General features: G+C 45.1%; 2 protein-coding genes across 4 annotated transcripts in view; both read left to right on the plus strand.

Moving 5' to 3' along the window:
• Tbccd1 (TBCC domain containing 1) overlaps positions 1 to 14,495 on the plus strand; it is a 46,833-nt gene extending 32,338 nt beyond the window's left edge. For all 3 annotated transcript variants that reach the window (XM_052740327.1, XM_052740329.1, XM_052740328.1), the window contains exons 4-8: positions 3,783 to 4,149; positions 6,206 to 6,392; positions 6,710 to 7,207; positions 8,255 to 8,404; positions 13,826 to 14,495. In XM_052740327.1, coding sequence (XP_052596287.1) covers positions 3,783 to 4,149; positions 6,206 to 6,392; positions 6,710 to 7,207; positions 8,255 to 8,384 — 1,182 coding nt within the window. In that variant the 3' untranslated portion in view covers positions 8,385 to 8,404; positions 13,826 to 14,495. The remainder of the gene's footprint in view (positions 1 to 3,782; positions 4,150 to 6,205; positions 6,393 to 6,709; positions 7,208 to 8,254; positions 8,405 to 13,825) is intronic.
• On the plus strand, positions 10,644 to 22,169 carry Crygs (crystallin gamma S). The gene is made up of 3 exons (XM_052739896.1): positions 10,644 to 10,708; positions 20,853 to 21,165; positions 21,800 to 22,169. Exons 1-3 carry the CDS (start codon positions 10,644 to 10,646, stop codon positions 22,070 to 22,072), a joined length of 651 nt encoding a protein of 216 aa, XP_052595856.1. The 3' UTR covers positions 22,073 to 22,169.
• The last annotated feature ends 33 nt before the right edge of the window (positions 22,170 to 22,202 follow it).

Here is a 22,202-nt window from a genome sequence, read left to right on the forward strand (position 1 = left end):
TAACTCCCTGTGGCTCGAGCAGTCACAGACCGTACAGGAGAGCCTACCACTGCCATTATCCTAATCGGGATAGTTTAACTGTGTTCTCAACACGAATCTTGGTATTCTCAGGTAAGTGTATCTCTTACCCCCCATCAAAGCAGCTTCTCTGTGCAGCAAATGCAGGCTATTGCAGAAACTCGTCAGTGGTGAGAATATAGGGGTAAGTGATTATGGAGAACCCAGCCTCAGATGGGACATCTGTGACATAGTCCCTACACCTAAGGCCCAAGGGACATCGAAAAATGGACTCTTGAGCAGAGTAGCTTCTTCACTGTTACACCATTGACTTTGTTTGTTGAAACAGAATCTCATTAATAAAGTTGGTCCCAAGCTCCTAGGTATATGTGATCCTCCAGCCTGAGTGTCCCAAGAAATTGAAATGACAACCTGTACTTCCATGCCTGACTCTTATTGGTCTGATTTGAAATGATGACTTAGAGCTATCAGTCCTTTAGATTGAAGAACTTGCTAGCTGATGGTGGATACTTATGCAGTATTGGGGCCTATTAGAATAGCCATGAGGCCCACGAGTGACCTGCAGATTAGAAACTTAAAGTGCAGACCTTTTATACAAGGACCAGGTGTATGGGGAGACTGTGGCCTCTGAAAGAGGAGCAGATGACTTGCCAGTTCCTGCTCTGTAATGAGCTGGTTCTGCTTTGGCTTGGGAGATGAACGTGTGTCCCCACAGTCCAGTCTACCTTTCTTTGTTCCCCGTAGGCCGGGGGAAGCTACAGCCTGCCCTGTGAGCGTACTCTAGTTGTAGCTGTATCTGGTATCTGTCAGCTCTCACTCCCTGCCTCAGAAGAGCACTCTACATCCTGCTTGCTCCCCTCTGACCTACGTACGCTTCCTTTTTTTTTTTTTGGTTTTTTGAGACAAGGTTTCTCTGTGTAGCTTTGCATCTTTCCTGGAATTTGCTTTGGAGACCAGGCTGGCCTTGAACTCAGAGATCCGCCTGTCTCTGCCTCCTGAGTGCTGGGATTAAAGGCATGCGCCACCACCCGCCCGCTTGGATTCCATCCTCAGATCCTAGCTGGTCATGCTGCTTTTAGTCTACAGTCGGCGTGGACTCTTGTGGACTTGAGAAGAACTCTGTCAATGATTCCTTATTATCATGGTTTTCATATTGCTTGCCATGGGCATAATAATTAGAATGAGAATTATCGATTGAACTTTAAAACAGCTCTTCCTTGACCTGTTTTCATTGGAATCCAAAGGAGAATTTTTTTAAAAGAAAAAACATGTTAATCAGCTGTAGGAGTTCAACATCCTTAGCCATCAGGGAAATGTAAATCAAAACAACGCTGAGATTCCATCTTATACCTGTTAGAATGGCTAAGATCAAAACCACTAATAACATGTTTATAATACTGATAACTAATAATAATATGTTGGAGAGGGTGTGAAGTAAGGGGAAACACTCCTTCACTGCTGGTGGGAGTACAAACTTGTACAGCCACTTTGGAAATTAATACAATGGTTTCTCAGAAAATTGGGAATCAATCTACCTCAAGACCCAGGTATACCAATTTGGGGCATATACCCCATATCTAAAGGATGCTCAATCATACCACAAGGACACTTGCTCAGCTATGTTCATAGCAGCATTATTCGTCATAGTCAGAACCTGGAAACAACCTAGATGTCCCTCAACCAAAGAATGGATAAAGAAAATGTGGTACATTTACACAATAGAGTATTACTTAGCTGTTAAAAACAATGACTTCAGGAAATTTGAAGGCAAATGAATGGAACTAGAAAAAAATCATCCTGAGTGAGATAATCCAGACCTAGAAAAACAAAACATGGTGTGTACTCACTCATAAGTGGGTATTAGCTGTAAAGAATAACCATGCTACAATCTACAGCCCCAGAGAGGCTAGGTAACAAGGAGGACCCAAAGAGGGACACATGGATTTCTCTGGGAAGAGGAAATAGAAGAAATCTCCTGGGTAAACTAGGGATGGGTGGGGGATGGGAACATGAGGGATCAGGTTGAGGACTGGATAGAGGGAGGAGTAATGAAAGAGGTATCTTGATGGGGGCGCATTTTGGGGTCAGGTAGAAACCTGGTGTAAGGGAAACTCCTACCAATCTACAAGGACTCCAGGCTAAGACTCCTAGCAATAGTGGAGAGGGTGCCTGAGCTGGCCTTCTCCTGTAATCAGATTGTTGACTACCTTAATTGTCATCAGAGAGCCTTTGTCCGGTAACTGATGGAAGCAGATACAGAGATCTACAGCCAAGCACTGGGCCAAGCTTGGGGAATCCTGCTGAAGAGAGGGAAGAAGGATGGTACAAGTCAGGAGTGGGGTCAAGGGGGACAAGGGAACCCACAGAAACAACTAACTTAGGCTCATAGGAGCTCACAGACACTGGACCAACAGCCAGGGAGCCTTCATGGGACCAACCTAGGCCCTCTACATATGTGTGACAGTTGTATATCTTGGTCTACCCGTGGACTCCTAGCAGTGGGATTGGCACCTGATGCTTTGGCAGGCTTTTGGGAACCTAGTCCTCATACTGGGTTGCCTTACCAAGTCTTAACATGAGGGGAGGAGCTTGGTCCTACCTCAACTTGATAGGCCATACTTTGCTGACACCCATGGGAGGCCTGCCCCTTTCTGAATAGAAACAGAACAGGAGTGGATTGGGCAAGGGGGGGTGCGGAGAGGAGGGAGAGGGAATGAGAGGAGAGGAGGGAGGGGAGACTATGGTGGGGATGTAAAATAAATGAATAAATTTAATTAAAAAAAATTAAAAAACGAAAAGAAATGTATAGTTCAGATGTCTCTGACCTGGCAAGCACAGTCAGTCCACATGTTTTAGTAGCTGTCCGAGGCCCTCTGTGATTGGCCCTGCCTGCCATTGTAGTTCCTGTTCCCAGCTGGCTCCTGTACCCCAGCCAGAACTTCCTTCTCTCGACAGAGCTGTAGTCTTGGCCTTTTGTTCATAGTTGTTCCCTTCACTGCCAGCATCCATCAGGAATTTACTCCAGTAACACTCCGCTGCCATGATTTTTTCCCTCAGATGAGGGAGTTCTCTCATGCTTGTAGAATGCTCTTACAGATGTCTGTAACAGCTCTTACGCAGATGTCTGTTATATCTCTATTGTCTTCTCACCATGGACTCCTGAGTTCCTTGAGGACAGAACTGTCTTACTCGGTTTACATATTCATCGCACAGTCCAGGCCAGACAGAGGTTCCAAACAAATGTATTTCACACAGATGAGGCAGATAACAGGGATACTCGCCAACTCAAACCTTATTCCCAAGGTGGTCATTTCTGTTAAATCTAGGTGCCATAAAACTGTAACTGTAAATCAAGAAACCCAGTGGTTTGTGGGAAGAGTGCCCACCATATTTACTTTTATGTTTAATCAGATTGCAGCCAAATGTATACTAAAAATGCTGTGTAAAACTACCTTTGGGCTGTGTGTAAGGTGTGATGATTTGGTCTCACCCTTAAGATAGCTCCTTGGGTAAAAATGTAAATTTTACAAAGTCTGAAAAAATCCAAAACAGTCTGGTCTCAGCCTGTTTTATGAGGGGTTGTGGAATCTGTAGTGCTTTTGCATTAGTTAACAAATACTCTAACACAAAGGTCACTTCTACCTAGCTACCTACATTCTTTTGAGAGAATGAGACAGCATATAAACACAATATAATTAAAATACCAAGTTTTTTCTTACAGAATGTCTTTGTTCTGTTCAGTGGTTTTTCTTTGTTTGTTTTAGAATTGGAATGACTATAGTCACCAGGCTTTTGTCTGTGACCATCTGTCGGATATCCTCGAGCTGCTTCTAGACCCAGGACAACTTACTGCATCCTTCCACTCAACCCACAGTAGTGTGCTCTCTCGAGATGCCATCCTGGCGCTCAGCTTCCTCATCGAAGGCACTGTGAGCAGAACCAGGAAGGTCTATCCCCTTCATGAACTTGCACTGTGGCAGCCGCTGCACGCAGAAAGTGGCTTCTCGAAGATCTCAAAGACGTTCTCTTTGTACAAGCTGGAAACCTGGTTGAGAGCCTGTTTGACTGCAAATCCATATGGCCCATCTGCTTGCCTCAAGTCTGGAAAGAAATTGGCTTGGGCTCACCAAGGTATTTTTTCAAGTGTATTTTATCTAATATTAAATTGACCAACCAAGAAACCTACTGTTTTCTGCTGTATGAACGGTCAGATGTCTGCTAGCCTGGTGCAGTGGCACATACCTGTAATCTAGCATTTGGAAGACAGGGCAGAAGAATCACAAGTATAAGACTAAATTGGGCTACATGGTGAACCCTGTCTCTGCACTGCATGCATGTGGTACACAGCATACATGCAGGCAAAACACCCATACACATAAGATAAACATTAAGGGAAAAAAACCAATTAAGTAAGTAAATAAGAAATACCCCGTATAAAAGAGGACCCACTGTAAGAATGATAAGCGGCACTGGTTACCGCAAAAGGTCATGACAAACCCAGTGTCAGTATCAGAGCTTTATTAGGAGGAAGAGGGGTAGGGTGGGGGGACAAGAGAACCAGGCCTGGGGAAGGAGCACGTGCAGAGAGAGAGAGAAAGATGGTGGGGGGAAGAGAGAACAGAACAGAGAGGAGGTGGGGGCTCTGAGTCATGGCTTTTTAAGGCGCAGGTGGGCTTACAGAGCTACGCCACGCATGCGCAGATTGCTGACCACACTGCACGCATGTAATCAACAGCGTGCACTGATGATGTAAGACGCAAGACCCCTTGTCAAGCTCCTGAGCTGTTCGGCATGTGCGATCATGCAGCTGGAACACGGCAGAATCCCGACACCCACCTTGTGTATGTGACTTGTACTGTGTTGCAGGACCCTCAGTGTTGACTGGGGTTTGTCAGGATTCACATGACTGTAATCTGTCCTCCCTGGATTCTCCTTCCCCCTTGCAGCCAGGTGCTTATTTGCTTGAGGCTTTTTTATTTCCTACTTAGCAGCAGAATTTGGCCAGCCAGTAGACATTGCCTCAGAGTTGGCATAGAGATGAGGGGCTTTTAGCTGCATAGACACAGGCAAGGAATGTATTTCTAAAGTAGAAATCGTATGAGCAATAGCGAGAGTCCAGTGTTTTTTGTCAGTGTCTATCCCTGGCTGTCCATTGTGCCTAACAGATAGGTTCTAGTGTTGTGGACTCTTGAGAAGAACCAGGAAAACATGTCTGCAGATACCTGTGCTACTAAGCCAGGTGCCAGGCCAAGTTGTTGAGAAAAAACAATATAGTAAGCTATGTTTCCACACTCTCAGAATTTCAAAGATAGGCACACAAATAGCTTCCTTATAGATGTTTAAAATATATTAGCCAGGCATGATGGCACACGCCTTTAATCCCTGCACTCGGGAGGCAGAGGCAGGTGGATCTCTGTGAGTTCGAGGCCAACACAGACCATATTGAAATGCTAACAGAGGTAGTAGGATAACAACATTTTTAAAAACTTTTTCACTGCTATTTTTCTACATAACCACGTCATGTATATGGTATATGTGCAATTAAAAACTAAGTCTTTTAAAAGAAGAATTTTAGCATATTTGTATATCATTTCCACATTGGCCCAGTATAGGCTGATTTCATAAAATGTTGGAGGTACAGGCAGAGACGCAAATCTCAAACTGATGTGTCAGAAGGGACCCTGTGAGGTAAGATGTGCTCTCAAGTAGTAGTGATCTTGGGGTGAAGACAGGAACTCAAGTAGAATTTGTGGAATGATGCTGTTGGTAAGTTCAGAGGACTGCGGACCTGATATTAGGACATTCTGAGAAGTCCATTGTGATTGGGAGGACACAGTGAGGCATCCTGGAGGGAAAGCTGTGCGGATCTGTCGCTAGTTTAGGACCTCGGGCACATTACTTAACTTAAAAGGTAACCAAGAAAACGCATCTTAGCTTTATTAGAAATCTTGAATGTATTATAGGTTTACATTTTTAATACGAATTTTGAAAGATTACAGATATATAGAAAAGAACAGTAAACACCACTTTGCCATTAACTCTTAAATCTAATATATTTTCTTTGCATATATTTTGAGTTTAGGCATGAATACATGTAAACATGTATAATCTCATGGTCACATGTTTTTGTTGTTTGATTTTTTTTTGATTTGCAACCATCTTATTATTTGTGTGTTTCCTTAAATAGTTGAAGGTGCGACCAGAAGAGCGAAGATTGCTTGCAATGCTCACGTGGCCCCTCGAATGCACCGCCTGGTCGTGATGAGCCAGGTATACAGGCAAACACTGGCCAAGAGCTCAGACACCCTAGTAGGAGCACACGTCAGGGTTCATCGCTGCAATGAGTCTTTCATATATTTGCTCTCCCCCTTGCGGTAAGCATTTTCATATTTTCTTTGGACAGGGTTCATGTTTTTTAAAAAAAAGATTTGTTTTATTTATTATACAGTGTTCTGTCTGCATGTTTGCCTACATGACAGAAGAGGGCACCAGATCTGATTATAGATGGTTGTGAGCCACCATGTGGTTGCTGGGAATTGAACTCAGGACCTCTCAAAGAGCAGTCAGTGCTCTTAACCTCTGAGTCATCTCTCCAGCCCCAGGATTCTTTTTTTTTTTTTTTTTTTTTTAAGTCAGAATTTTACTCTAGGTAATTCATTCAGAAGAATTTAACTCCTTTAACATTTTTCAGATCCGTGACAATTGAAAAATGCAGGAATAGCACCTTTGTGCTGGGTCCTGTGGAGACGTCTCTTCACCTCCATGACTGTGAGAATCTAAAGGTCATTGCTGTCTGCCACCGGCTGTCCATCTCCTCTACAACTAGCTGCACCTTCCACATTATGACACCGTCACGCCCACTCATTCTCTCTGGGAACCAGAGAGTCACTGTGGCCCCATTTCATACCCATTACCCAATGCTAGAGGACCATATGGCCAGGACTGGCCTTGCTACGGTCCCCAACTACTGGGATGACCCGATGGTTGTGTGCAGAGAAAGCAGTGACACAAGAGTCTTCCGGCTCTTGCCGCCTTGTGAGTTCTACGTGTTTGTTATTCCCTTTGAGATGGAAGGGGACACGGTGGAGATCCCCGGGGGTCTCCCCTCGGAGTACCAGAAAGCGCTGGCTCAGCGAGAACAGAAGATTCAGACCTGGCAGAAAACTGTGCAGGAGGCTCGTCTGACCAAGTGAGTGTTTTCTCGAGTCAGTGTTGGCCGGGCGTGTGAAACTGGGTGGGACTTCACAGTCGCCAGCCAGCCACACCCATTAAATGGCATGTGCATCTTTTCTCAGGACTTGAATCCCAGGTTAGTATTTTATGCGCGACGTTACTGGGCGGGTTGGTATTCTCGGCGCTGTGTTACTGGAGGATGGGAATGAGCAGGTTAGTATTCTCGCCTCGTGATTTTATCTGTAAGACAGTTGCGATGGGTGGATCCAAAGCAACAGAGCGGCAGCAGCCACTCGTCCGGGAGAGGAGGGGCCATTTTTATGGTCTCACCACATTTATTTCCCTTTGGACTTCAGTGGGACTGTGGAGTGTCTGGTTCTTGTTCATTCCCGAGTGCCCTGTCTGCTGTTGGTGTCCTGTGGGACTGTGTCCTGCAGAAACACAACACAGCCAGGCTGATGTGTGAGCTGTCCCCAGCTGTGGTCTGCTCTTGTCTTTCTTACCCACATCAGGCTGTCACGTGAGGCCTTTATCATTTCCGTTTCTTCTGTCTGGTAGTCGGTCCACATCCTTTTGCTCCTTCCATCATTTCATGTCGACATCTGTCAAGTGTCTTACTGGACAGACATCTTCTGTCCACCCTCTGTCTACAGCAGCCCTCCGGGTAATGCTGCACTGTCATCTGATGTCCCACCGTGCTCCAACAAGCAGTTCTTAGAAGTACTTGACTGCATGCTGTGTGTTTATCTTGCCTCTTTCCCGTATTCCCTACGAGGGTATACAGTTGACAGGGACGTATACACAGATCACAGCTGCCATCCTGGACAGGGCCAGTCTCTGTTCTTTATGATCTATTCCCATCAGTCAGAACACTGCCTCGTTCATTTTGTCCTCAGTAGGAATCTGCCAGCAAACGCACCTGTAGACACTGTCTTTCCCTGTGCTCTAACTATCTAGACTGTCTAGAAATAGTCGTTCAGTTGTGTTGAGATCTTAGGTATCGTGGGAGTCAATCTGTTGGGGTTGTCTTCTTAAATGCTTTCGCTCTCAATCGCCACTTCAGGGAGCAGAGGAAGCAGTTCCAGGTCCTTGTGGAGAACAAGTTCTACGAATGGCTGGTTAAGACAGGACATCGGCACCAGCTGGACAGCCTCGTTCCACACGCAGCGGCCTCCAAGCAAGTGCCCAGATAGGACCCCACACGGAACCACTGGTAGGCGTTTAGAACTCAGAGCACTTGAGGAACGCTTGGGAAATCTTCCATGGCATACAGAACAGAAAAGGAAAGACTTTAGAGTGTGTTCTCCTTGCCAGTGTTCTCTTCTACCCCACCTGCCTGTAGACACATACTCACATTTTATTTGATGAGAAAACTAAACTATTCAAGTGGTGCCTAGAGAAATTTGGACAAATATAATGGCCAGGTTTTATCTTTTTTTACAATTTCTGTAGCATCAAAATATTGTTTTTCTATTAATAGCATTAGGTTTTTGTTTTGCCTTTTGTTTTTAATATTTATTTTATTTTACTTTTAAGTATGGGTATGTGTGTATGTCTGTGTGTAGGTGGGTGAAGGTGCCCAGAGAAGGTCAAAGGTGTCGGATCCCGTGGAGCCACAGTCCCAGGTGATTGTGAGCTGACTGACGTTGGTTTTGGAAGTTGAACTCAGGTCCTCTGGGAAGGCAGTGTATGATCTTAACTGCCGAGCTGTCACTCCAAGCCCAGGCGTTAAGTTCTGTTTCTTCTCTCTACTCTATATTTTCCCATCCCCCCAAACTATTTCATAAAACTGGTCTTTAATGATCACACACAGTGCATTATTAATAGGTTAGTTAGAATTAATCCAAATAAATATTTTATTACTGAACACTGGAAGAAAGTCATGAATTAAATATGTAGATGAGACTATAGATAGGAATAAATTTATTGAGAATTACTTAAATTCTGTTTTTTCAGTATTTTTTTAGACTTTTTTAAAACTTTATTTTTCCTTCATGTCATTCACATCATGCACCTTGGTCACATTCATTTACCTGTCCCTTTGTATCTGCTCTCTGCCCTTGCACCCCCCACCCCAATAAAATTTAAGAGAAAAAAATAAAGGAAAAATTTCGTCATGGAAGCAGTAGTATGACACAGTCACGCAGGAAACTTTTATCTGTACATTTTTACATGCAAGTGTTCATTGCAAAGAGTCATTGGTCTGGTTCCAGGCCTCTGGTTTCTGCAACACTATCCGTGCTGGGCCCTCACTGGAACTCCTCCTGGTTATCCTGTGGCTGCCCTGTGTCACGGAAATCTTGCAGCTTTGGGTCTTCAGAATCTGCCCCTTCACATGCTTCCACAGATCATAGGGCGGGCAGGTGTTGGGGTGGGCCCACTCATAACCCTGGTCCTGGGTAGTTGTAGGGTCGGTCAGCCCACCGGCTCTTTCCCACCCTCCATCCTCCCCACCAGGGTGAGCTCTCCAGCATTGCCCAGAGTTCACCTCTTGTAGCAGTGAGCAAGGGTGGGGCTGTTCTCCTGCTTTCACGACCTCAGGGTTGGCTCTCCCACACTTAGACCATCAGGGCCAGCTCTACTGTGTTGCCCAGGTGAGGTGCAGGGGCCACTCTGCCAAGTGCTGCAGCTGGTGAGGGGCAGGGAGAGCTCTCTTGGTCGTACTGGGCCAGCTTTCTCACCTGCCATGGGGGTAGGGGTGGGGAAGGATAGGGGTGGGGGTGTGGGGAGGGGTGGGGGTGGGGTGTGGAGGGGTGGAGGGCATCTCTCCCTGGCCCACACCACCAAATGGCAGATGAGGGGCAGAGCCAGATCTCCTAAGCTCACATTCTCAGGGCCATTCACTTGTACACCTGTGAATAGGGTCAGCACTGCTGTGCTGCCCAGGCAGGGTGCAGGGCCCACTTTCCTGAGTGCTGCAGCCAGTGAGGGGCAGGGTCAGTTCTCCTAGTGCTGCAGCCAGTGAGGGGCAGGGCCCACTTTCCTAGTGCTGCAGCCAGTCAGGTCCAGGACCAGGACCAGGACCAGGACCAGGACCAGTTCTCCTAGTGCTGCAGACAGTGAGGGGCAGGACCAGTTCTCCTAGTGCTGCAGACAGTGAGGGGCGGGACCAGTTCTCCTAGTGCTGCAGACAGACAGTGAAGGGTGGGGCCAACTCTGCACAGCCCTAGCCTCTCGACTTTTGGTGGTATCAGGAGCCATGGACGTCAACAGAGACCATGGCTGCATCAGAGCCATGAACCCAGACATGGGCTCCAGCAGCAGCCCAGGGTCACCCAGGCCAGCCTGCTCCTCATCTCTTTCACCTCTTTAGATAGGCCTCTGTCTCTAGGATATGAACCATTTTGTCTCTCTCTCCCAAACCACACCATACATTTGCTCACCATACCGTGTTTTCTCCTTGGAGCCCCGGACAGACCGCCCCAGGCCTGCCTTGTCCTACCCAGTCCATCATGGCGCTGGGCAGGACCATGCCTCCTCATCACAAAGAGATCGTAATAGTTCCCAAAGGTGCCGGGTGGGCTCCTGGTTGGTGTGTGACTGTTGCTGGAGTCCTCTTGTGGGCCAGGGCTAGAAAGCCCAGGCTGTGTTTGGTTGAGTCCTGTCCACCCCAGCTGCATGGTATGGGGCCGAGCTGTTCCTGGAAGCCTCTCACAGGTCAGGGCTCTTTTTAGATTTTTTAAAAAATTATTTTATGTATATGAGTAGTTTGCCTTCATATGCTGGACCACAGGTGTGCCCAGAGAGCAGAAGAGGGCATCAGATCTCCTGGGCCTGGAGTCACAGTTGTGAGCTACCATGTGGGTGCTGGGAATCGAACCTGGGCCCTCTACAAGAGCAACACATGCTCTTAACTGCTGAGCTACTGTCCAACTATTTAAAATAGAAATGAACTTGCAAATTTCAAGTTTTTAAAGACTAAAAGTGGAAAAATAGACATAGGATGTGGATAGGTGGTTCATAGGAAAGAATACAGAAATGGAAATGCTCACTTAAAAATAAAGACATGTGGGTGGTGAGGTGCTTCAGAGGGGAAGGGCTCCACCCTGGCGACCTGAGTTTGAGCTCTAGAACCCATGTAAAGATGAAAGGAAAAAAGTAATCTCCACAAAGGTGGCCTCTGTCCTCCACAGGCACACTGTGGCCTGGATGTGTGTGCGCACAAACCCACATCATGAACCCTTGCATTATAATGAGTAAGGATTCATTTTCCTCCCTTCCTGTGGGTCTGTGGGCAGCTCATGGAGGGTGTCACTTTCTTCAGTGATCTAGCTGCTGATAAGCTGCATCTGTGGCAGTTAATAGCCATCTGTGCTCCAGAACAAGACCTCTCCTCATAGTGCAGTAACTGGAAAATAAGGGGAGGAAATTGGGTGTTGGCTGCCCATTTAAATAATCATTCCCATTAGAAATCCAGCCAGAACAGTGAGATTTATTTACACACTTAAAGAATTAAAGAATTTCTCAAAGAGTATAAAAGTGTAAACAGCATTTGTCTTTCAGAGATGAAACTAGGGATCCAAGATAGGAGAAAGCTTATTTTTAGAGAGACAATTCACACAACCCGAGATTCACCTCTCTGTTTGTTTTTTAGAGAGACAATTCACATAACACGGGATTCACCTCTCTGTTCGTTTTTTTTTTTTTTTTTTTTTTTTTTTTTTTGGTTTTTCGAGACAGGTTTTCTCTGTGTAGCTTTGCGCCTTTCCTGGAACTCGCTTTGGAGACCAGGCTGGCCTCGAACTCACAGAGATCCGCCTGGCTCTGCCTCCCGAGTGCTGGGATTAAAGGCGTGCGCCACCACCGCCCGGCTCTGTTCGTTTTTTTTAGAGAGACAATTCACGTAACACGGGATTCACCTCTCTGTTCGTTTTTTAGAGAGACAATTCACACAACCCGAGGTTCACCTCTCTGTTTGTTTTTTAGAGAGAGAATTCACATAACACGAGATTCACCTCTCTGTTTTTTAGAGAGACAATTCACACAACACGGGATTCACCTCTCTGTTCGTTTACAGCCTTCTTTTCTTTTTCTTTTTTTTCTCTTTCTTTTGGAGGTACAGAGGGTGGAAGCCAGGGCCTCACACATGCTGTATAATCATTCTACCACTGAGCTCTATCTACAGCTCTCTTTGTACTTACTTGTTTGTGAGACCAGATCTTGCTAAATTGCTTAGGTTGGCCTTGAACTTGCTCTATAACCCAAGCAGACCTTGAGTTTGCAATTCTCTTGCCTTCCCTTCCCAAAGAGCTGGAGTTGTAGGTGTGTACCATCTAGCCTGGCAACTCACCTTTCTAAGGTGAAGAATTCATTGCATTTTACTGAGTTTGCACATTTATGCAACTGCCACCTTTTAAAAACAGAACGTTTCAAAGCACCTAGTTAGAATGCCCTCTCCCCGTTAGCAGTCATCTCCTTTGCCGTTAACCCCTCAGCTTCTCTTACCTCCAGGCCCCAGCAAACAAGCATTTGCCTTGTTTATTCTGGACAATCTTATAAATGGAAGCAGTCAGCTTGTCAAGGTTCATCCCTGCTGTATCAAGAGTGTTCCTTCTTACAGTAGGGTAGCAGTCCATCGAGAGGACTTGAAGATTCTTTCCACTTCTTCAAATCACACTGCTTCATGTTTATAGCGTGTGCTTCTGTCTCATGCATTTATACCCAGGAGTGGGCTGCACCACATGTGCTCACCTATTTAGGGGATCGCAGTTTTCCAAACAAAGCTGCAAACAAAATGATTCCCTTTCCAAAGTGTGTCTTCCTTTCTTTTGTTTTGTTCATGACACAGAGTCTTTCTACGTAGTCCAGGCTGGCTTTGAACTTGGAGCAGCCCTCCTGCCTTGGCATCCCGAGTGCTGGGATTGTAGGTATGTGCCACCATAGCCACCTAGACTAGTCTTTTTAAGAAGCATGACTTGGGCTGAAGAGATGGCTCAGTGGTTTAGAGCACTTGCTGCTCTTTTAGAGGACCTGGGTTCAATTCCCAGTACTTACAGGGAAATTCTTAACTGTCTGTAATAACAGTTCCAAAGGATCTGATGCCCTCTTCTGGCCCCCAAGGGCACTGTTTGCATGTGGGTGCATATACACACATGCAGGCAAAATATCCAGGCACATAAATAAAAATAAATCTCAAAAAAAGAAGTCCATGCCTTTGATCCCAGCACTCAGGAGGCAGAAGCAGGTGTATCTCTGTGAATTTGAGGCCAATCTGGTCTACAGAGTGAGTTCCAGGACAGCCAGGGCTGTTACACAGAGAAACTCTGTCTCAAAAAAAAAGAAAGAAAGAAAGAAAGAATTTTACAATATGTAGTTAATAAATGCTGGGTTGAGATTGGAGATTGTACAAAGAAACAGGAACTGGAAGGCGTAGGGATTGGCACTCCCGTTAGTCTCCAGGTGGAATTGTATGTCAGGCATAGGGATTGGTGTTCCTGTTTACCTCCTGTCTACCAATTTTGAGTTCGTAGTATTTTCTTTCTGTTATAAAGTAACTATACAAAGATAATTTTCTCATGATAAATTGTCATGCTCTTCCTAATTTATATGAGTTTATAAATGAAAGTAGTTTTCATATTTGCATGGACTGTGAAAATTGATTTCTATACATTACATTCTCTTTGCTCACCTGCAGGGCTCTGGAAACGTGAGGAAGGATGGAGGCTGGTGCCCACTGAAGACACCCTTGCTGCCCACGAGACCTCAGGCTTTCCCTCCAGTTCACTCCTTTGTTGGTTCCTGTCTGTACTCACTTGGGTTGAATTTGAGCTTCTGACTTTGATAAAAACGTCTTCCCTGTCGAAGGTTAGAAGACCCATATGTGTCATGCCAAAATGGAACACTGGGCAAGGCAGATGGATGTATGCGTTAGTGTCTAAGTGACTGGGTGCAGGCTCACAAGCTGACTTCATATTTTAATCTGTATGATGGAAGGGTTTTGTCCTAGCTGAAAAAGTTAGCCAGGTGTGGTGGCACATGCCTGATGCCAGGGCTCAGGAGGCAGAGTCAGGTAGAGCTCTATGAGTTCCAGTCTAGCCTGGTCTACATGGTGAGGACCCAGTATCTCAAAAAACAAAACAAAACAAAACAAAAAGAGTTGTGTGGTTCTTTGTAACTATTTAAAAGGAAATTGCTACTCCTTTTTTAAAAAGAGTGACAGTATGGTCAGTTGGTGTATAAGTTCAGCAGAGATAGTTTTATAAAATGGTATTTTAGGCCTTAAAGTATAAAACACATGAAATTGTGTAAAATTTTTTATTTTTATTTTCTGCTTCAAATTTCAATAAACAAACTCTAAAAAGTAATTTTCTCCTTTTGTTAAGAAGATAAGTTTTAATTTTAATAAAAGGTTTTTGTTTTTACTCTGTTATTGTACCGCATGGGTTTACATGTGGCTAAGAAGCCCTGTTCTTCCAGACAAGTGAGTGACATGATTCTCATCACTAACCCGGGTTATTTAATGGATAGTTACCATCACGGAGAGCCATTCTTAGAGTTCTCAAATAAAATTAGCCCTCTTCATGCTTGTGAAGTCTTTGAAGCCTTGATAATTTTTACTTTAACATGAAATTCGAGTAGGCACAGGATGACGGAATGAAGAAGCATTGGCCTGACACTAACGGACCCTGTGGGTTGATCTGATGCTTTGAAGTGCTGAAAGTTGAGACGCAAATATGTTCTGTGGTCTGTTAGTTGCTTCTTGGTGATCTGCATATCAAGGCACATCTGCCACATTCTTTTTTTTTTTTTTTTTTTTTTGGTTTTTTCGAGACAGGGTTTCTCTGTGTAGCTTTGCGCCTTTTCCTGGAACTCACTTGGTAGCCCAGGCTGGCCTCGAACTCACAGAGATCCGCCTGGCTCTGCCTCCCGAGTGCTGGGATTAAAGGCGTGCGCCACCACCGCCCGGCTCATCTGCCACATTCTTAAAGATGTATTTTTATTATGATGAATGTGTGTATGTCTGTCTCTGGGTATGCACGTGTGAGTGCAGGTACTGGAGGAGACCAGATGAGTCAGTTCCCAGAGCCGCTCTTGTGAACCGCTCTGTGTGGCTGCTGGGAACTGAAGTCCAGGCTTCTGAAGAAGCAGCAAATGCCTCTCCAGCCCCTACATTTCCCTTTTAAGTTGAATGCTGTTGTGGGGATCCCATTTATAAAGGTATTTGTTGGACATAGTAGAAAGATGAAATTGGACTTTGAGGAAGACTGTGCTCTGCTGGGAAAATTAAAGGGAGAAGGATTGGCTTATTGTTTCTCTGAGTTTGTAGAAAGTATTAATCCCATTCCTAACATTAGAGGCAGATTGCAGTGTAAAGGGCAGAGAGAGCATCTAGCTTGGAAAATTCTGGAGTCTCAAGGCAGCTTTCTCTCCCTATGTACTTAACACTCCTCTCGTGAGTAACAGCTCTTTTTAATTTGTGTCTGGGAAAAAATTCAAACCTGAATGACATTTGCAAGAATAGGTGAGCTGACCTTGCTATGGCATGCTGGTAATTCCTGAACTTGGGAAACGGGATTGCCAAGCCCTTGAAGCCAGCCTCAACTACCCAGTGAATTCCAGGCCAGCCAGAGATATATAACATAGTAAGGCTCTGAAAAAAAAGCGAAAGGTCACTGAATCCCTATATACTCTCTGACTAGAGTACCTAGATGTTAACATTTTGCCGCATTGACTCATCTATTCTCTGTTATTAATTTTAAAGCTGGTGAGTAGATTGCAGACATCATTCTATCCCAAACACATTAGCATACATTACCAAAATCAATGACATTTTCCTACCTACTTATAGGGCAGAATCAAATTGAAGAACCAAACATATATAACATATAGTTATTATATCTAACATATAGTCCATATTAAAAGCTTTTAGATTGCCAATGTTTTTTTGTAATGACTCCCAACACCCCAAAGACAAGAGCATTCATGACTTTTAGGTACACGTTTGTTTGCCTTTGAAACCTCACCTTTGCCCTGAAGTAGAGGATGGTCTTCGGATTCTTCTGTGTGCTCTCTGTTGAAGAACAAAAAGACATTAGGAATGTCCAGTAGGTCATTGGATGAAACAAACTGCACAGAAAAAACTTGTTTTGAAGTTTTAAAACTTTGGCTGGGTTTTGGTGCCTTGATTCAGCAAAGTCTACAATGCAGCAGGGCTATGTGAGCATTGGACGGGCAATAAAGCCTGCCTTTATTTCATAATCCCAATTGTTTATTTAGCAAACATCCATAGACTGTAAACGACTGACTCAAATTTTGGATTCAGTTCTCACTACTAAGCAAATTGATTTGAAACCAGCCTGGTATAAATGTCCCTGTGCCTGTAGCCCCGGAAGCCGCTCTGGATTTCTTTCAGTGGTGCGGAATCAACCTCTGCACTTACAATGTCTAAAACTGGAGCCAAGGTAAGTAAAGGCCATGCAGACGTCTCAGCTCCCCTGCTTTTCTTCTAAAGATACATGGAAAGAGGAATACAGAAAGGCTCCTGCTTCTTTGCCTGGAGGGGAATAACCTAGTGCTTGAAGGACAAGGATGGGGAGGGGGTGAAGGAGGGCTTGTTTTCTAGTCTAACAGCATCATCTAACACAACACTGAAGATTTACATTTAGCAATGGCGCTGTGCTAAGTACTATATGGGTAAGCAATACCGAAACCATCACGATGGCTGCCGTCCAGCAACATGGATGATTCAGTCTCACAGGAATAGGACATGATGGAGACTGTAATAGACAACTTAAGTAGTCAACGTTCTCTTGTGTGTAATTTAGCCTCAGTCCTTATTGTTCCAGAAGGCCAGTGGCCAGGCCAGGCCAGTGAACTCAGTCAGACAGTACTTCTTCATTTGAGGCAGGGTCCTCACTAACCTTTGACTCGACTGCCTGTCTGGAGGTGAATGCTCAGGCAAGGCTTGGGGAAGGAAGGGATTCTCTGGTTAGTTAGCTTTTGTAGCCCTCAGCGAGGCTAAAGGGTGGAGTCAGTGTGTGGTCCCTGATCCCTCCCTCCTCCGACTCTTTGAAAACTTTCAGACTTACTAATGTTGAAAGAATAAGAAAGATGTGCAGCAAATTCTTGCTTTTCACCGATGCTCTCCAATTGTTAACATTTGGTTATATTTGCTCTCTTTATTATGCCATTGAAGAGTACCTAACTGCATTGCGCTGTTGATTGGGGTATTTAGATATATATCTCCTAAAAACAATTTTTTTTTTTTACCGTGAATAAACACACCTCTAAAATTCATCCTAAATCTAACACCCAACATTCAGACCATACTTAGTTTCTCCAGTTGACCCCAGACATGATAGGGCATGTTAATGTCATGGGATACATTAGTTATTTGATTATTTTTCTTTGCTTACATTCTCTGCCCCCCTCCTCTTCTCCTCTCCCTCCCTCCCACTCTCTCTGTGCCTGTAGAGCAGTTCCTTCAGTTTTTGTTGTTGTTATTTTTATTGAGACATGGACAGTTTTCAAAGCTCAGGCCAGGTATATTGAAGAAACTCCATTTGGATTCACATCACAGTTTCTTCATCTTTAGACTGAGACTAGCAAGAAGTTAGGCAGACAATAGCATATGCTTACCAGTGTATGTTATCTGGAGGTAGCTGCTAGCTTGTTCTGTCATTGGTTAGATGCCCTTTCTCCTCATTTGACAAATAGAATTAACAACCATCCAGATGTTGCAGGGGAAAGACTGTCTAGTGTAAAATATACACCACTTAAATCCCACTGAAAATCTGAAGAGCCTGGAGGGAAGCTATTACATAAACATCATGTAAATAGATACCTAGTCTTTCTCCCTTCCGTTCTCACTATCTGTTACCGGTTAATTAAGAGGCACATTGACTCAGCAAGAGCAACAGATTTTATTAAGCATGTTTTCTGTTAACATAATCTTGCTTAGACTGGTAGGCTATTTTTCAAAAATAAACTCCAATGTGACAGGAATTTTGTAGTGATTTCTAGGAAATCCAGCACTATTTTCTCTACAAGTTTTATGTCCAAAGGCCACAATCTCTCCATTAGCAATAGAGTGGTTAAATTTCACATTTCCAGCCTACATTCACTCAACAGATAGATAGGGCTGGAGCTCCATGAAAAACTAATGCATCCTTGGTTCAACGTGGGATGACTGACTGGCCTCTGAGGGCAGACAACATGGTGACCCCATGTATAGATGTACTTCTCAGATACTGCTATAAGGCAAATGTGCAGAGGACTGTAAATGTGAGAACCAATGAATTAAAATATACAAGCAGTATTCCCCATAGCATAGCTCCCATAAAGTCATTTTTGCTAAGTCATGGCTCAAAAGTAAAATCAGCATATGAATGAAGGCGGGTGGAACCTGTCCATTATGGAAGTTACTCGATTTTCCTGAAGATCTCATCACAGGTCACAATAAAAAGGCTCTGGGGTGCAGGGTCAGTCCTGCTGAGTGTTTAGAGTGTAAATGCTGCTATGTAAGTAAGTCATGTGGGGGTAGGAAGATGGAGTGAAAAGAAAATGGCCCACATAAGAAGCAAGGGGTCTATACTGCAGCCCACGGGCTTCTAGCTATCCTTGAATAGCCAGTGATCTTTGGAAGTCATCTCCTAGTCCATAACAACAAAAGCAGCTTACTCTTAACTATCTTTAACGATTTCTCTTCGGCTGCCTAACCTGCACAAGGATGACAATGATGGGCATGCTAAGGTGCAAAGAGGGAAGCTCCTGAAACTTCAGCCTTGCACAAAGAGCTACAGGCAACTAAGGCAGGCTGCATTGTGGGACAAGTAGTCCTCCCCGGGGAAGATCACACCAATTGGCTACCAAATACCAAATGGTCAGCCCTGAACTTACACACAAGTACCATGCAGACTGAGCCAGTTGTATTTTTAAAATGTGCTTATCAGTTTTACACATGTATATAAGGTACTTTGATCATATTCATCCCCATTATTCTCCCATTTCCCTCCCACTACACCAGCCCCCTTCCCTGTAACCCCCTTGCTAGTCCTGTGGAGGGTGTGTGTGTGTGTGTGTGTGTGTGTGTGTGTGTGTGTGTGTGTGGTGTGTCCCATTGTATTTAATTGGGGTTGCTTGCTTGAGCTTGGGTGTGGGCTATTTGAGCAGGACAGCTTAGAGCAGCAGTTCTCAACCTGTGGGTCTGAACCCCACTGTGGGTCACATATCAGACATTTACATTACGATTCCTAACAGCAAAATTACAGTTATGAAGTGGTAGCAAAATAATGTTATGGTTGGGGTCCCCACGGCATGAGCTGTATTAAAGGGTTGCAGCATTAGGAAGGTTGGGAGTGACTGCTTTTCGAGTGTCTACACCACCAAGGAATATGAGACTCACTCTCCCAACAACTTCTAATTGCCTATGGCTTCTCAGGCTGGGGTGGGGCCCCTTCTACTTCACTGGCAATTTTGAGTCAAGTATCAAACTTTCTACTTGATTACCATTATTTCCATTTTACCCTCAGTCCACCCCTCTGTAGGACACACTTTCACCCTGAGCTCTGAAGGAAGGCTCAATGCTCATTCGTCACATGGCTAGCTAGTAAGCTGTGCTGGATTTTTTCCCTCTCGTCTGTAAACAGGCACTTCTAGATCTGCTATGCTGAAATAAGAGAGGGATCAGACAAACAAATTTGAAGAGGAAGGAATGAAATAAATGATTTGTGTGTATGTGTAAGAAAAAATAGGGAACAGGAAATAGAGGTGAGAGAATTAGGATGCGGGTGCATTAAGGCAGAATGGAACAGGGTGTGTCATCTGGGGAAGAGTCTGAAAGAGAAAGGCTCTTTGTGTGAGTCCATTCTCTCCATCTAATGAGTCGCCAAAACCTGACGGAACCTGTTCAGGGTGCTTTCCTGTCGCAGCTACCCGTGTTACCTCCTTGCTCTTGCTCACAGTCACTGAGGGAACCAACTCCAGCTCGGTCACACTCACTGTACACTCACTCACTACACACGAGTTCCTGTGACAGGCTGTGCTCTTCACCAGCTTTATTCGTTTGGACAGGCTTGTCCCCTTTCCTTTCCTTCTAGAAAACTACTCACCCTTCTACCCTCACTCAAAAAAACGAAGACTCCCCGCCTCGGCTCCCTTATGACAGCGCTTTTCTGTTAATAAGTCCGATCAGCCACAAGGTGGCGGCACACTGCCAAGAAATTAACCACCTCAACCACGACTCTCCGTAGTTTCCTTATAACCCAGCGTTTTTCTGGTTGTGAAATAACTGTGCACAAGGTGTGTGTGTGTGTGTGTGTGTGTGTGTGTGTGTGTGTGTGTGTGTGTGTGTGTGTGTGTGTGTGTGTGTGTGTGTGTGTGTGTGTGTGTGTGTGTGTCTATTTTGGGGTTTCACGGTGATAGAAACAATTGATGAACTCCCAGAGTTCCTATCAGGTGTTCCCTATTTCAACCAGAGAAACTGAGGTCCGCTTTGCATCATCACTTCCGGTCTGTTTGCGTAGAGGGCTGTAGAAACGTAAATACGCGGTTTGGTCTTGGTCGGAGACTGCTGTCCTCCATTAGAACGTTCTTTTATTGTGCTCCACTTTAAGAAAGTCCCGATCGCATTTGTTGACAAAATCCCCAGAAGTCAACGTGAGGTCAAGTAGAGGAGTGCGTTTCTCTTCACAGTGGAAGGGAAGGCCGTCCTAATGTGACAGTGAGCTTTTCTCTCTCATCTGTGTGCAAAGCCGCCCAGTCCCTCAGCTCTCTAACTGCTCTGTGCTTCAGATTAGTTTCTATGAAGACAAAAATTTTCAAGGCCGCCGCTATGACTGCGACTGTGACTGTGCCGACTTCTACTCGTACCTCAGTCGCTGCAACTCCATCAGAGTAGAAGGAGGCACCTGGGCTGTGTACGAAAGGCCCAACTTCGCGGGGCACATGTACATCTTACCTCAGGGCGAGTACCCTGAGTACCAGCGTTGGATGGGCCTCAATGACCGCCTGGGCTCTTGCAGAGCTGTTCATCTGGTGAGTCTGGGAGCTTGCTGTGGCCACAACCCCACATCTTTTCCAAGATTTTATTTTTATGAGTGTGTGTGTGTGTGTGTGTGTGTGTGTGTGTGTGTGTGTGTGTGCATGTGTGCGTGTGAGCACATTTGCATGCAGGTGCCTTCAGGGGCCAGAAGAGGGTGTTGGGTCCCCGAGAGCTGGAGTTCCAGGTGGATATGAGCTGCCTGATACAGATTTTGGGAACTGAACTGACTCCTTTGGGAGAGCAGCAAGCACTCTAATCAGCTGAGCCGTCTCTCCAGCCCCCTCTCCCCCACACACCTTTTCCTAAGTCTTTCTAGAGGTTTTGTTGACTGAAATAAAAATCATAGTTTACTTCCTCACTAGACTAAATGACATCACTTCCCAGCCTTTTGGCTGAGATCAAGTGAAGACTAATTGTTCTATGACCCTCTTTCTACCTCATATATATTTATAGAAATTATACTTTAAAAAACGAAGACAGCCTTTTCAGTATTCCACGGTGGAGACAGTTCTGGTGGCCCTCCTTTCAGGGTGATAGGCTGTGAACGTGCTGTCCTCTGAGTTCCTGAAGCGCTAATGATTTCTCTAATGATGGCTGTCCATTGCTGTTTGTTGCTGTTGTCCACAGTCTAGTGGAGGCCAGTATAAGATCCAGATCTTCGAGAAGGATGATTTTAATGGCCAGATGTATGAAACCACAGAAGACTGCCCTTCCACCATGGAGCAGTTCCACATGCGAGAGATCCACTCCTGTAAGGTACTAGACGGCACCTGGGTTTTCTACGAGCTGCCCAACTACCGCGGCAGGCAGTATCTTCTGGACAAGAAGGAGTACCGGAAGCCCATCGACTGGGGGGCAACGTCCCCCGCGGTCCAATCACTGCGCCGCATCGTAGAGTGACGACGTGAACGGGCCATAGAGTTCTCCCTGAGGGCTGAATGCTGGCTGGCTTGTGCTCCACATAGCATCATAAATAAAAGAATTGGCATGCATCCCACTGCCGACTGTAGTGCCTCTTAATTGCTTTTAG

Source organism: Peromyscus californicus, unplaced genomic scaffold (assembly GCF_007827085.1).
Source record: "Peromyscus californicus insignis strain IS unplaced genomic scaffold, ASM782708v3 Scaffold_16__1_contigs__length_79575227, whole genome shotgun sequence".
In the NCBI taxonomy this organism is placed as follows: Eukaryota; Metazoa; Chordata; class Mammalia; order Rodentia; family Cricetidae; genus Peromyscus; species Peromyscus californicus.